The following is a 15,771-nucleotide window of genomic DNA, read 5'->3' as shown; positions in this document are numbered from 1 at the left end:
TTTTTCAGAGTTTGAACACATAAATTAATAAAATTTATCTATTAAAAATAATTTAGTATTTATATTGACCAAAAAATAGCCAAAAAAAACTAAAGATTAACAATCTCCAAAAATTTCTTTTTTAATAATAACAATAATAATATCAATAATACCAAGAACAAAAATAATAATAACTATGGTAATATCAACAATATTGTTTAATAGTTATTTTTATCAAAGTAATAATATTTTCTTATAAAATTTAGACACTTTATAAATTTATACTCTTATATAATTCATAGACCAATCAAAACTTAGCCATTCTTTAAGTCAGATTTGTTTTTGTGGACCTTGAACCAAGTCCAAAAAAAATAAAAAAATAACAAAAAACAAAAAAAAAGTTATTCATTAAACTAATAAATTTTATTACTTCATTTACCTCAACTATTTTATTTTGTCAAAAAAATTAAAAGGTTTGATTTTCTTTATTTTGTTTAAAATTTTAATTCTACTTTTGGTTTTTTTAATTTTTAGAATAAAATAATAAGAAGAGGAATACTAGAAGATTATCAAAATTTATTATTTTTGGTCATTATTTAGCCATCAATATTTAAAAATATGAGATAAAGTATGTTATTGAATTATTAGACTAAAAAAATTAAGTCTATGGTTAAATGATAGCTTAAAAAAATAAATTTTAATATTTACTGAGCATTTCTCTAATAAGAATAGTAGCATAATTTGATAAAATAACATAAATAATTATAAAACAATTTTATAACAACATGTGGTATATTTAATAAATAATTGTTTACGCATATTTTATATTTATCTATTTCGTAATTTAAAATATATAATATAAATACTTAGCTAATATTTTTCAATTAATAGTAAATAGTAATTATGTACGTAACCATTAAAACTACTCTCATCACTTTAATGGAATTTTTATTTTTGAAATACATTTTGTCTAATTAAATAATAAATTTTTTTGAAAAAAAAAACTTTAATAATTATTTGAGAAAATATTTTATTAAGAAGAATTAGATAACATCTTATATTAGATTAATTTAAAAAAATAGCAATTGTTTGATGTTTGTTTTTGTCCAATTACATATAAAACCCATATACATAAAGCACTTTTTTAAAAATATAATTACAAATATACCCTATAGTATATATAGCACTCACACACCTAATAGAATCATTCATAATTATTATTGTCGCCACTTGTCCTTTCTATACAAGTCAATCAAAATTTGGTCATTTTTAGACACTATATTCTTTGCCACCAAAAAACTCCCCTTATATAATATCTATATGACTATATCCAATTACACTTTTTATTTTTTATATTGAATTGATAATTGTATTTTATCAAATGTAGTGCCATTTAATTTATTAAAAAATAAAAAATTTAAAATACAGAAATTAATTAAATCTATTTTTAGAAAATAAAAAAAATTAAAATTTAAAATCGAACCTTCTAATTTTAGTATATATATATCACTTATCTCAAACAAAAATAGCCTATCCAATTAAGGTATAATATTTTTAGTTTAATTACTTTGTTAGTCTTGTAGTTTCATAAAATTTTCAATTAGGTTCCTATACATTTTTTCTTTTTAATTGGGTCCCTCCACTAAAAATTTTTTTCAATTAAGTCCCCCCTAATAGTAATTGGCTTAATTTTATAGGGATCCAACTAAAAAAAAAGAATTGATACAGGGACCTAAATAAAAAGAAAAAAAAGTCTAGAGACCCAATTAAAAAAAATTTGGTGTAAGGACTCAATTAAAAGGAAAAAAATATATATAAACCTAATTGAAAATTTTGCGAAACTATAGGGACCAACAGAGTAATTAAACCAATATTTTTTTAATAAATATTGTAAGATTGTTTAGTTTACCAATGAATTTATAATGGGAGCCACTCAAATAAAGACGCTAAAAACATCTTTTTATAAAGATATTTTTTAATAATTAAAATTTAATACATATAATCAATTAAATCGTGTTATTTTGTTAAAAATTAGGCTAGACAAATTGATTGACCGAAAAATGGTTAATCAAATCTTGAACTGTTCAAAATTAATAATATTTTTTATAGAAAATTAATATATATAATAAGAGTATTTTAATTATTCTCTATAATAAAGATATTGTAGTCATTTTTTATAAAAAAATAATATTAATTTAGACCAATTTAATATTTGATTCACCATTTTTTAATTAAATTAATTTATCTAGCCTAATTTTGACAAAAATAACATGATTTAATCGATTATCTATGTTAAATTTTAATTATTAAAAAATATCTTTAAAATTAAAAAAAGACGTTTAAAGTGACTTTATCTGAGTGGCTCCCAATTTATAATAGATGGTTGACTTTCCCTGCAGCAGTGGATTACATATTCATATGATGCTTTAGTTAGATGTGCAATGACTTCTATGAACTGTGTTTTGCTATATTTATACCCGAATCATGTAGTTATGATGGATGATAATATATATGCTTAGATCAGTGTAGATATAATCATATAAGTCCTGCTTGCCAACTAAACAACATAGTAATATCCTTTTTTGAATGCGACCTTTTGTAATAAATATAATTTAGTAAGTACATTTTCTTTATCTTTCAAAAAGAAGTAATTTTTGACAAATAAAATCACATTATATTCTACTCATTCTATTTTAGTTTGTTTGACTCAAGTTTGAGCACATATTTCAGATGATACGAGACATCATGGAAAGACTTCTCTTAAGAAACTAGGGGCTACATAGTTTAGACCTTGGTGCCAAAAGGTTTCCCATGCATAGTACATACATGTAGCCTCCTATATACCTACCATTTTCCTATGATGTGAAGCAAAGTGTAATAGAATGGTATTGTGGGGTTAGCTTTCTTTTTCATCACATTCTTGCAGGTCAGTAAATGCTTGCTCTTAAAAACCCTTTATTACCATAAAAGCACACATATTTTCATAGTCTCCTTCCTACAATAACCATATGGGAATACAACTAGGCCTGGCAAATCGAGTAGAGTTTGCTGGCCGACCTGCCGAGCCCGTAAAAGAAAATGGTCGAGTTAGAATTTAGAATTTGCCAAATGAAAAAAAAAAAAAAAAACAAATCCTGACAGGCTATAATTATTTATGTAATTTTTTTTATAAAAGCGTGATTAGTATTATTAAAATAAATAATTATACAATTTTTAAATAAATTTTTTTATTAATTTATTTTATATTTTTATATATATGTTCAAATTTTGTTAATTATTTTTAAAATAAAAATAATTCTATTGATAGATATTTTAAATAATTTTTTTAAATTAAAAATTAAAAAAAGATAGTTGATCAATTTTTATTTGTATTTAATTTTTTTAGTTTTTATTTTTTTATATAATTTTAATTGATTTTATTGATTAAAAAAATTAAGTGAATTAGCTCGTCAACTTGTTAATTTGTTATAAAACAAGACATTCCAATATTAGAATTTTAATATTTTGAGTCCGCTTTATATGAGAGGAGGGTCATCTCTTCTTTAAACGAACTACCCGTTTTATCACTATTTATTTTATCACTTTTTGTTTTTTTCTTTTATTTTCTTTTCATCTAAGTAATACAAAAAATATAATTTTATCTCTATTTTCTATTAATAATAGTAGCCAAAATCATGTTGAGATATAATTGTTAAAGAGTACATATTATATTTATCTGATATTATTTTAAATTTGAATAAAATGCATAATTATTTAACATAATTATATAATTATTATTTATAATTAAATAAATTATTTAAATATTTTTCATACTAATTTATATTTTTTAAATTGTTCTAAAAATTTAATGTGTTTAAGAACAACAAATATGACATTAATTAAGTAGATCAATATTTAATTTTATCACTAATGATCTTCGATTTAAGTCTTAAATTTTAGAAATAAAAAGTTATGATGATATTGCTTTTAAATACTTATTATTCTATTAAGCAGTGAAAATTGATTATTTTTGGGGTAATATAAATAATGAAAAATGCTAAGAGGGCCGTCAAAAGTTTTAGTGTTTTTAAAAAGAAAAATTTTAATGATATTTTAATATTTTTTATTAATAATAAAAATGTTAATAAATTAACAAAAATTTAGTATTAAAAACACAAAAATTATCGAGACAATAAAAAAAAATACAAACTAACAAATTATAATTCAAATAATATATTTTTTATTTTTATCTAAAAATTTTGAATTCGAAGCTTAATTCTAACTTAAAAAAAAAATAAAATGACACATTATTCAAAAAAGTCAAACTATGTGTTGGGCAATGGCAACGACAATCCTATGAGGCACTTGAGAGTTAAGACCCTGTTTGGTGGTGAAGACGACAATTAGATATAATTGTCACTATTTTGCATTGAAAGGTAGCGTATGGTCTAAGTCTAGTAGTAGCTAGCTAGGTGGCTTAATTAGGAATGAAGAATCAAAAGATATATATGGCGACATTTGTGACAGAGAAGAGAAGGATTGGATTGTTGGACGCTAGCGGCCTCTGATCTCCAACGAGATCTCATCAAACGCATGCACCAGTCACCATGCATGATGCAACCATCTTCTGTCTCCTAATTAAGAAAATCACCAAAGTGGTAAAATAAAGTAATAGAAATGGAAAACAACAACCACAACAAGAGACAGTACTCCTCTCTCTCTGGATTGGATAAGCTAGCCGCGAGAGAATCTATGGTGATGGTGACAGCACATGGAAGCTTAGATTTTGACAATTCAACGCAGGCGGAGAGAGATTGGTAATGGTAATGGTAAGAAATCGGATTCAACAAATAATGTATTCAAAAAGCTTTTAAGCATACTATATTACTATTACACTAATATCTCAATAAATTTTAATAGTTAATTTTAATTATATATATTATATATATTTTTTTATAATTAAAATTAACCGTTAAAAATTACTGAAATAATAACATACGTTAAACTGAACAGAAAATCTGCATGCGTAAGTATGAAGGTTTAGCTTAGCTTAGCTTATTGATAGAGATATCAATTTGAACGAGTTTTTAAATGTTTTAGTGATAAAGTGTAAAATAAAGTGATTACAGCTAGTCGGGTTACCATCAAGGCAGGAATGCCTGCAGTGATCTCATAATCCTTTCTTTTCTTTCTTTCTGAATTCTGATCTCACGTGATTCTCATTTAATATTTCTCTGCCCACCCTTTTGGGCTGGGCCTTACCAATTTTCAACCAGGAACCACGGGAGTTAATACAGTACCGGACCTCGCACCAAATATAATTGAAAAATATAAGCAACTATATTTTTGTTCCTATTTTCTACTTAAATTTTGAACCATTAACCAGTGTCTTCTGAGATCAGAGTAGAAGACATACATCAACATTTGATGTATATTGAAAATTAATTACATAGGTGAAATGTTACTTGTGAGTTGTGACGAGTCTGTCTTAACAACTTAATATTAATTCTTTATATTAAACTATTCTTTCACCTTAATCATGACAACAATAAAAAAATCTTGTGACTCACAAATTCAACCCAACAGAATACATAAATTCAGTTACAATTTTAGTCTTTATTATCTAATCTTATCTTTATGTTATCTTTTTATCTTATCTTTATTTTTATCTTTCGTAAACAATGCTATATATATATATATATATATATATAGTTTAAAATATGGAAACTCAAATAAAATATATACAGCTAATTTTAAATGGTAAAATGATAGCAGGCATTATGACTTTTGGTGATGATTTGGTTATTATAGCCGAAAGAATAATAATTGTATTCATTTTCATTATATTCATTCCCATTCTGTGGTCACGCACATTATGAGTAACTTCTCTTTTCTTTTCCCTCCCAAATTGGGGCTACCTTTCACTCAGGTTCAAACATGAAATCATGGCTATTTGAATATTTGTCCCCTCCATGAGTGAAAGACCACTGATCCCATGCAGAATCTGCGTCAAACATTTTCCCACTCAACAATAAAGAACTTCCACTGCCATACAAAATCTCTTGTTACGTACGTATATCTACTGTAAGAAATATCTATATCTATAACTACAGAAATTTTTTTGAATATTTTTAAAATATTGATATTCTAATAATTTTAATTGTTAATTTTAATTAATATATATTATATATATTTTTTATAATTAAAATTAATGACTAAAACTATTATAATACCGAAATTCCAAAAAAGTTTGAAATTCTTGTGTAATTATATACCGATATAACATCTTCTCCCTTTCACAGCAGAAGGAAGAAGTACGGCAAGAAAAATAGTCAGAAAGACATATTTGACCAGCCAAAATACTAAAAAAAGAAATTGCAAAATTTACAAATAAGTTTAAGCAATTTTGTTAAATATATTATTATTTATATAAATTTTTTATTGGTTTAAACTTTTAGAAAAAATATCATAATATAGATCAGTATTTTTATAATAAGAAATTTAAAATTCATCTATATTGAACTTGAAAAGAAAAACATATAAAAAGAAAAAGATAAAAAATTTATATAAAGTTCACGTAAATTTAAAAAAATATTTACGTGAGATATATATTAAAAAGAGAAAATCTAGAAAACTAGTATTTTGATTAAATTTTGGCCAACATTTAATTATCAAAAGAAAATTGAGTAATCCTACATTATTAGACGTAATCTCACACTATTAAAATATTATTGATGCAAATCACAAAATCTGCTGGCCTCCTAGCATTCCTCTATTAAAAATATAATGAACTTTCATCAGTTTAAATTTTAGGATAAATAATATCCTGACCAATCAAATTAACGTCGCAGGTAATAATTATTAATTTATTATATTATCTATATAGTTAAGATTTTTATTAGTGCATGGTCCTTAATTGTGTTATGGAAGAGCTGAAGTAGATCAAACAACAATGAAGAAACCAGAAGATTAGAAGAGCTCATGGTAATAACATCGAATAACTAAGGTTGACTACTTGGTTGTTATTACCTGACAATGGCATGGCATCATAGAAGTGACCTCATATAGACATGAAATTGTTTATTGTTTTGATACTATCATCAACATATTCATAAGAAAGTAATAATAATATCCAATAATGAGAATAGTTTGGAACAAAAACCGTAACGTTTTATTTTCTCTCTTTAATTTTATGTGAGAAGGGAAATGTTTAATAGAGTATGAAATAAATAGCAAGTTAAGTAGCGAAAATGCAATTTCCGCATAAAGTTTAATTTTTGGACCCTTTGGCTCATGATTCCTAGAATATTTCAAAGCTTAAGATAGAGAGACCCACTTGCAACTTTTGGTCTGGAAGCAGTTGTTGACTACACACTCGGTGACAAAGGAAGAAAAGCAAAGCATTTTCCTGTTATTTTATCATTTTGTCTGAGCAGGAATTTTCTTAGCTATCATAGCAACATGTTTTTTGATACACATATGCTTCTAGGTTAAAATGTATCAGATAAACAAAATCCTTTCTATTTGTAGCACCATAGCGCAAAATATATTATCCTTAGTCTTAGAATAAATAAGAATCTGCATGTGTCTGCTACTATTCACACATATTTAGTACACTAATTTTTCATATATGTAAGTTTCCTTTACAGAATACACATTGAAATTTAATTTTAATATAATATATTAATATAAAATAATTTTATACATACGTCCAATTACATAATTTTATATTAATAATTATTTTTTGTATTGATTACATGAATAATTATAAAAAAATAATATAATTACATAACTGTATAAAACATCATACTTGTCGATATATCAAAATTAAATTCATACGCCGTAATTGTATTGGTACTTTTACTGAATTGATGAAATGAGAAAATGTTTCGCAAGTCACAGGCTGGCTGGGTTGAAAGGAAGGAAAGAGGAGATTGGGTGACATAATCAGCAGAGGTCAGATTAGATGAGCCCACGAAATAAACCTCCCTTTGTCCACATCCCACACTGCCCCATGCCTTCTTCTTTAATTTTTATGGGTTACGCTACGTTATCAACAGTATACTGCCAATTCTTATTTATAATTGTGTTTCATAAAAGTGTGTTTGTGGATGTGTCTAATAAAAATGTCTTTTTTATAACTGTGTTTAATAGAAGTGTCTTTATAGATATATTTTTTAGATGTGTCTCTTTATATATGTATTTAAAATATATTAATTATTAGACACATCTACGAACACACTTCCAAAAAACACAAATATAAATAAGAGTTGGCAGAAGTTGGCAGATAAATAAAATTAAAAATAAAAAAGTAAACACTCATCAATTAAGTTCTAGCTTTTGAAACAACGTCTTAATCTTATTTCTACTGCATACGTACAATATATAATTTGATAATATTTTTAATCTAATAATTTAGAATTATAATTTTACCACTTTTTAAGTTAGATATGAAAGAAGAAATGATGTAAGACACAATTATAAAATGTATAAATATTTTATGTAATTGTTGTATTAGGAATAAAAATTGGACCATCCGATTTTTGGGTACACAAATCAGAGGTCCGATTACCTTCGTTAAAATTTAAATTTTTGTTTGATTAATAGGCCTAATTTTTTTTATAAATAGTCCAATTTTTTTATCCTTTATTTTAAAAAAAACTGTCCCACATCCATGATTAACACCCATATTTTTCATAACAATGCACAATACATACATGCTTCTCATAAAAAAAAAAGGCCTAATTTTACCCTCTAGTTTTAGATATTATCAACTAATTAAAAAGGAAAAAAAATATAATATACTAAAATAGTGCGAATGTTGGTGTAGTATTTAAGTTAGAGATAGATAGAGAGAGGATTTGAAAATAGAGGTTGCTGGATGGCAGAATGCAGAGGGGCGCAGAATTGTTGTACTGTGTGAAGTGACTGCATTGGCAGATATATGTCCTTGGCGTCAAATCTATCTACCTTCTCTCTGTAAAAAAATTGTAACAAATATAAAATATATTGGGCCTACCTAGCTATGAGGGCACTGTAGGTATAGTGCATGGTGTGATGTATGTTGAGTAGATATATAGATAGATAGGGAGAGTAAGAAGCATCTCAAAGTTATTCTGGGAGCTGGGATTAAGAGAAAAGAAAGGGTTATAGTCTCATATCATATACACACAGATCCCAATGCAATGCAATGGAATGGAATGAAGTGGGTTCTCCTCAGCTCAGACACAATTCATTCTTTTTGTTTCAATAGAACTCAACACACTTGGAAATGAAGTGGATCAACAGTGATAGTAACAATCATCACGCCTGGTTGGGCTTCTCTCTCTCACCCCATCACATGAAATTCGACCTTCCTAATTCTTCTTCTTCTACTACTACTACTACTTCCTCCTCCTCCTCCTGCGGTGGAGATCACAGTGCTGCCTTTCATTCTCAGTTGAGCGTGATGCCTCTCAAGTCAGACGGTTCACTTTGCATCATGGAAGCTCTCACTAGATCACATCAAACACAACAAGGTTTAATTTCTTTCCTTCTTTATTTCTTCATTATTCTCTCACTTTTGTTATAATGATGATGGTTAATGTTTAAAGCAGTGATGGTTGGTAGTTCGTCTCCGAAGCTGGAAGACTTTCTGGGTGGTGCAAGCATGGGAACACACGAAAGAGAGGCCATTGACACCATCTACTACCCTCCTCATAGAGGCTTTCTCTCAGAGCCTTTGAGGCATCCACCATATTACTCCCTTGCCTGCCATGGCATGTACCAACCACCACCCCCAACAATGCCCCACATAGCAGAAACAGAAGAAGAAGAAGAAGAAGGCATTGATGGATTCAAGAAGTGGGTGGAGCAGCAGCAGCAGCAGCAGCAACAGTCGCTGAGTCTGTCAATGAGTCCAGGGTCGGAGTCAAGTTGTGTAACAGCTGCGAGGCATGAAAATGGGAAGAGTGAGTCGTCGGTGGTGGCAGTAACAGTAATGGACAATAGCAACAAGAAGAGAGGTCTAGCTAACAAGCAACCAGTTCACAGAAAATCCATTGACACTTTTGGTCAGAGAACTTCTCAGTATCGAGGCGTCACCAGGTTAGTTTCCTTTCCTATCTTTCTTTCTTTCTTTGTTTCTTAAACCCCTCACCATCTTTTCTTTTTAATATTTTATTATTCTTGTTGGTAGGCATAGATGGACTGGTAGATACGAAGCACATTTATGGGATAACACTTGCAAGAAGGAAGGCCAAACTAGGAAAGGAAGACAGGGTTAGTTAATTAGTTACAAAATCGTATCAGCTTTTCTTATATTTTCTATTGCTTCATTTTAATCGACTCTCGTTTCTTTATGATGATGATGATGATGATGATGATGATGATGATGATTCAATCAAATAATGTTATAGTGTATTTGGGTAAGTCTTTAGCTTCTGCTCCCTAACGTCACGTACCTTGCTTTTTTATGCTACTTGTTACTAATTATTATGTGGTCATCAATTAGGGGGTTATGATATGGAACAAAAAGCTGCAAGAGCCTATGATCTTGCTGCCCTTAAGTACTGGGGACCTTCAACCCACATCAATTTTCCGGTATGTTTTTCTTTCTTCTTAACCACTGCTTCAATTCCAATGTTATTTTTATTTTTGTTTATTGTTTGACACTTTTAATTTGACAGTTGGAAAATTACCAAGCGGAACTTGAGGAGATGAAGAACATGACCAGGCAGGAATATGTCGCCCACTTGAGAAGGTACACATTAATTATTATTGTCTATTATTTCAAAACACATTTGAAATGCATAAATGCTAATTAATCTTTTTTTTTTTCAGAAAAAGCAGTGGATTTTCTAGGGGTGCTTCAATATACAGAGGGGTGACAAGGTTTATTGTGATTCTCCTGTCTTTTTTTTTATCAATTCAAATTAGGATACTTGAGCTAAGCTAAGAGTTTGAATATTTATGTAGACATCATCAACATGGAAGATGGCAAGCAAGGATTGGCAGAGTTGCTGGGAACAAGGACCTTTACCTTGGGACATTCAGTAAGTCTCAACTACAATGCAACATTTTTCTTAATTATAATTAATCAATTAGTCTTTTTATTACAACATTTTTCATACAGACTTGCACATGTTAATTATTGGAGTGAGTCAAATTAAAACATTTTAATAATTTTTCCCCCCAAAACACAAGTGACTGGTTCTGCTTTTGTAAGGCTGACCCATCACATTATCATTGCAGCATTCCACTTTTTATAAGGCTGTTGTATACATAAATATATGACATAATATGAATATTGACATGAAAGGGAATCTCAGCATACAAGAAAAATGGTTTAAGGATAGGAAAAGTTCAAATATTTTCCTGAATACTTTTTCACATAGGCACTCAAGAGGAGGCAGCAGAAGCATATGATGTAGCAGCAATCAAGTTCCGTGGTTCCAATGCAGTTACAAACTTTGACATATCAAGATACGACGTGGAAAGAATCATGGGGAGTAACACTTTGCTTGCAGGGGAGCTAGCTAGGCGAAACAACAAAGATACTGCTATTGAACCACCAAGATGGGAGGCCATTGAATACAACACGAATGTGGAAGCAGTTCAAGCTAGAAACAACAACAATGACAATAATAATAATAACAATGATGTTGATTCAAACTGGAAGATGGTTTCTGGTGGTGCTTTCTCTGTGGGGATACATGATCTGATTGGGATTGAAGGGCAGCATCAGCAGCAGCCATTGATGGAGGCTTCTTCGCTTGTGACCAGCCTAAGCAGCTCAAGAGAGGCTAGCCCTGAAAAAATAATGGGTCCCTCGTCAATGATGTTTCCAAAACCTCTTCAACTTGAACCTAAGATGGTTCTTAACAACCCCTTAACTAGTACTGGTGTTGTTGGATCTTGGTTCCCTTCTCAAATGAGGCCAGCTTCTTTGTCTCACTTGCCTGTTTTTGCTGCTTGGAACGATACCTAGAATGACATATTCCCTTCTCTTTCTTTGTTACAATGTCACGTTTGCATGTAGAAAAAGAAAATTGTTATTATTGGGGACAAAAAGGTGGGGTTTCAAGCGACATCTCTATTTTGCAAAGACATTAGTGGGAGAATATGGGGGAATTAATTAGCCTTATTGTTGTTGTTATTATCTTATTATTATATTAAATTAATGTCATCTTTATGTACCAAAGTTGTAGGCCTTTACAGTCATAGCCTTTTGGCAATATTGAAGATATGCATATTTGGGAGGGAAAGGAGTTAATTAATTGAAGAAAAGGAAGTTACTAATGATTAAAATTGTGTGAAATGGAAAAGAAGTGGGTTGGTGCATTATTGAATTGCACCTTTTATACATATAGATCTCCGGTTAAGTACAAATTACCAACTCATCAGTGTTTCTCAATAATTGCAAATAAATACCGCTCTCACTTTGACCACATCATCAAGTTTTTATTGCCATTATGTCCCTCTATCTACATAACATTATGATTGCATAAACCTTTTTCTTATCTCAACTTTCCTTAAAGGCAAACTCAATGCTCAATTCTTTGTTGTTCATCAAAAGGAAAAGTTGCATCAAAGTTTCTGGTTGGCTTAATTGTCATAATTACATAGGGACATATAAAAAAAAGAAGAATGTAGGAATAAATTAAAAGGCATTATGTACATGGTTTAAAATCTCTTTAACTTTAGTTTTCTCATTCCAATTGCAAAGAGATAATGGACGTAAAAGGTGTTCCATGTCTTGTGTGGAGAGCATGATTTCTCAAGTTAGAGTAGTAGTCTAACATGTTATGGAGTGCTTGCTTTCCCACGTGTGGCAAAGTTATATGTTGTTGATTGCAAAATTGTTGAATGTTGACCAAGACAAGGAGGAATCAGTGCCGGGAATGCTGGGAATAGTTTATATATAAACTAACTCAAGTTGGGAATAGCTGTTTCTTTGCTTGATCTCTCATATAATGATGATAATGATGTGTTAATAATCCAAATTTTTAATGAAATTGTCTTCACTAATGGAAAGAGAAGAAAATGACAGTCCTATTGAAATGAAATGAAATGAAATGAAATGAAGGAATCCAGCTACACCTTCTCTAAAAAGTTGTTTCCTATCTTGCCCTTTAGCTTCTTCCATTCTCTCGCGTGATTTCTTTTTTATAAAAAGGAGGTCATTGCACTATTGCTGCACATTAAAGAGAGGAGTTCGGTACAATACAAGCACTATCTCATTTTATCATGCCACAAAAATATTAATCCCATGATTTTTTCTTTTTTGAGAGTCCATTGCTGGAAGTCAATGAGTTATATCTCAAATGACATAATCTCTCTATATTCAATTTATTAGACAGTTATTAATGTATATACAAGAGACGACTCAAATTTTTTATACTTATATAGATAAATGAACTGTTTTTCAATAAATCTAAATTAGTTAAGAATAATATTATATTTACATAACCAATAAAATTAATCACTTTTTGTGAATACTCGTCTAACAAAGATATTTTTATATTAAATTCTAATAATATAAAAATAAAATGTTGCCTGATTTCAGAAAAAAATATTGACCCCCTAATATTTTTTTATTGGTTAAATTAAGAGTATATTATTTACTTATATTACAAGTTCTATTGTTAGTTTTTTCCAACACGAGGAACAATAACAATATATATAATTGTTGTAGAAATAATTAGCTAATTTCCTACCAAGAAAATGTTGCCGACGAAAACCTTGAAGATCAACAGATATTGTGATTAGTGAACTAGTATCTTTAAGCTTAGTCGTTCGCGAAAACGGTGCAAATGATAATTTCTCTTTAGGTGGAAACTCATGTGCAGTCGACTTTACGTGAAGTTAATACTTGAGAGCTGTTAGATGATTTAATTGATTTGACTAAATTTTCATCTAACAGTTCTTAGATATCAACTTCACGTGAAGTCGACTTCACCTGAGTTTTCACCTTCTCTTTAAGCTACTTGTGAAACAGAAAATAGAGCTTTATTTTGACAAAGGAAAAGCGAGGATGTTTGAAAGTGAAACACAAGAAGGGAAGGAGAATGTGCATGAAAACAAACAAAAGGTAAAACTAGAATAAGATTGATGGTCAAAAAGCCAGCAAGTCTCATGGATAAAATAATAATAATTTAAAATAATATAGGAATTAAAGTAAAAGATGCACCTCACTCTTAACAGGAAAGAAAAGTAAGTTCCACTTCAATTTTCTTTAATTTGTATCCATATCCTCTATAGAGAAATTAGTCAACAAGTATGATTACAAATCTTATTATTGAGGACAGCCTTAGCAAGCAAACATACACAAACAAAAAGTTCACTTTTATTTGGAAAAGCAATTCTTGTGCATGAGCTGGATTATATATACTATATAGTGCTGGCTAGTTGAAAATTTAACCAAGCCAAGAAAATTTGGCAGCGTTGAAAGGACTTGACGATAGGATATGTATGTATGAACCAAAGAATAAATTATCATTTATACCCATAAAAGATATAGATGCTGACAAATATATCCATATAAGAATAAAACGACAATTTATTCGTGGTCCGTTAGAATATTTTTGGCACATGGAAACTATAACTTCCATGGGTATGAATACATTTGTCCGTTTGTATCTTTCATGGATACAAATGACAATTTATTCGTGAACGAAATAAAAGAATTATTGTGTGAAATGAAATGTCATGGGGTTAACTCAAAAGTGAATATAATTGAAGTTGAATAACAAGGCGCCCAGAAAAATAAAGATGAAGCGAGTTAGCATCATAATTTGTTTGTGACAAAATGTGAAGGCGTAGGTCAACACCTGCGGCCCATTGAATGGCCTTTTGCATTGTAATTTGCATAATTGATGGGTGAAGATGCATGTATATAGGGATACATACATATACTAATATACGGATTTAAATGAATAATAATGTGAAGGTAGGTACGTAGGTACAGAGGTCCCCCCCAGAAAAATAAATGGTACATATACATTAATGTATGAGAGATGGTCCCAGTAATAATGGTGAAAGTGTTATGTGTTATTACAGCAGCAAGTTGATTAATGGGGAGTGTGGTACGAATTGTTCAATAATAGGAGTAGTTGGGGACCTCGCAAGGTTAGGTTGTGAATGTGAATGTGAATGTTTTGTGGCTTTGTGTGTAATTGAAGAGAGAATAATGGGATTATTGTCCCCTATGGATGATTCATGTTTCATCCAGGGAGGCCTCTTCTACTCTAATATTGGCTCTTTCTTCGAAATCTCTATGTATCACAACATCTCTTCTATTATATACTTTGGTCCCGTCCTTCTCATGCTTCGCAATCGCAGGTAGTGCTGCATATATCTCCAATTGGCAAACCGCCACAAGATCAGTTTATTTCTTTAATTTCATGCGTGTGTTCGTGAATAGTAATATCAAGTTTCAACCATTGGGATTAATTATTCATCAATTAGGAAAAGATTGGGCGGGAAAATGAGAAACATCAAACATCACATCACATCACATCACATATCTAAGTAATAATATTATTTGGCTGTCACAGACATGCTATTGCCTCGCCTCGTGATCTGCCTCTTTAATTTCTCTCTCTTCCCCTAACTTAACTCTTTCACTGCTGTTATTATCCAAAAAATCTTGGCAACGCTCAAACACACCTATTATAAACAAAAGGTATTCTCATGCAGTCGACTTCAGATAATAACTAAGAGTGATTAAATGATTTGAATAATTTGATTAAATTTTTATCTAATGCCTTTTAATTATCAATTTCACGTGAAGTTGATTACACCTGAATTTTTATCTATAAATAATTACACACT

At 29.5% G+C, this 15,771-nt stretch overlaps 1 protein-coding gene across 1 annotated transcript; it reads left to right on the top strand.

The window, feature by feature from the left end:
- Window positions 1-8,947: 8,947 nt before the first annotated feature.
- LOC130943766 (AP2-like ethylene-responsive transcription factor CRL5) lies at window positions 8,948-12,366 on the top strand. Its single transcript, XM_057871780.1, has 9 exons — window positions 8,948-9,476; window positions 9,555-10,044; window positions 10,136-10,218; window positions 10,356-10,364; window positions 10,451-10,539; window positions 10,626-10,699; window positions 10,780-10,830; window positions 10,915-10,991; window positions 11,334-12,366. The coding sequence occupies exons 1-9, from the start codon at window positions 9,230-9,232 to the stop codon at window positions 11,924-11,926; spliced, it is 1,713 nt and encodes a 570-aa protein (XP_057727763.1). The 5' UTR covers window positions 8,948-9,229; the 3' UTR covers window positions 11,927-12,366.
- Window positions 12,367-15,771: the final 3,405 nt, after the last annotated feature.

This window comes from Arachis stenosperma, chromosome 8 (genome assembly GCF_014773155.1).
Source record: "Arachis stenosperma cultivar V10309 chromosome 8, arast.V10309.gnm1.PFL2, whole genome shotgun sequence".
Taxonomy (NCBI): Eukaryota; Viridiplantae; Streptophyta; class Magnoliopsida; order Fabales; family Fabaceae; genus Arachis; species Arachis stenosperma.
Note: the sequence above shows the minus strand (reverse complement) of the source record. Positions and strands in the feature narration are given on the sequence as shown.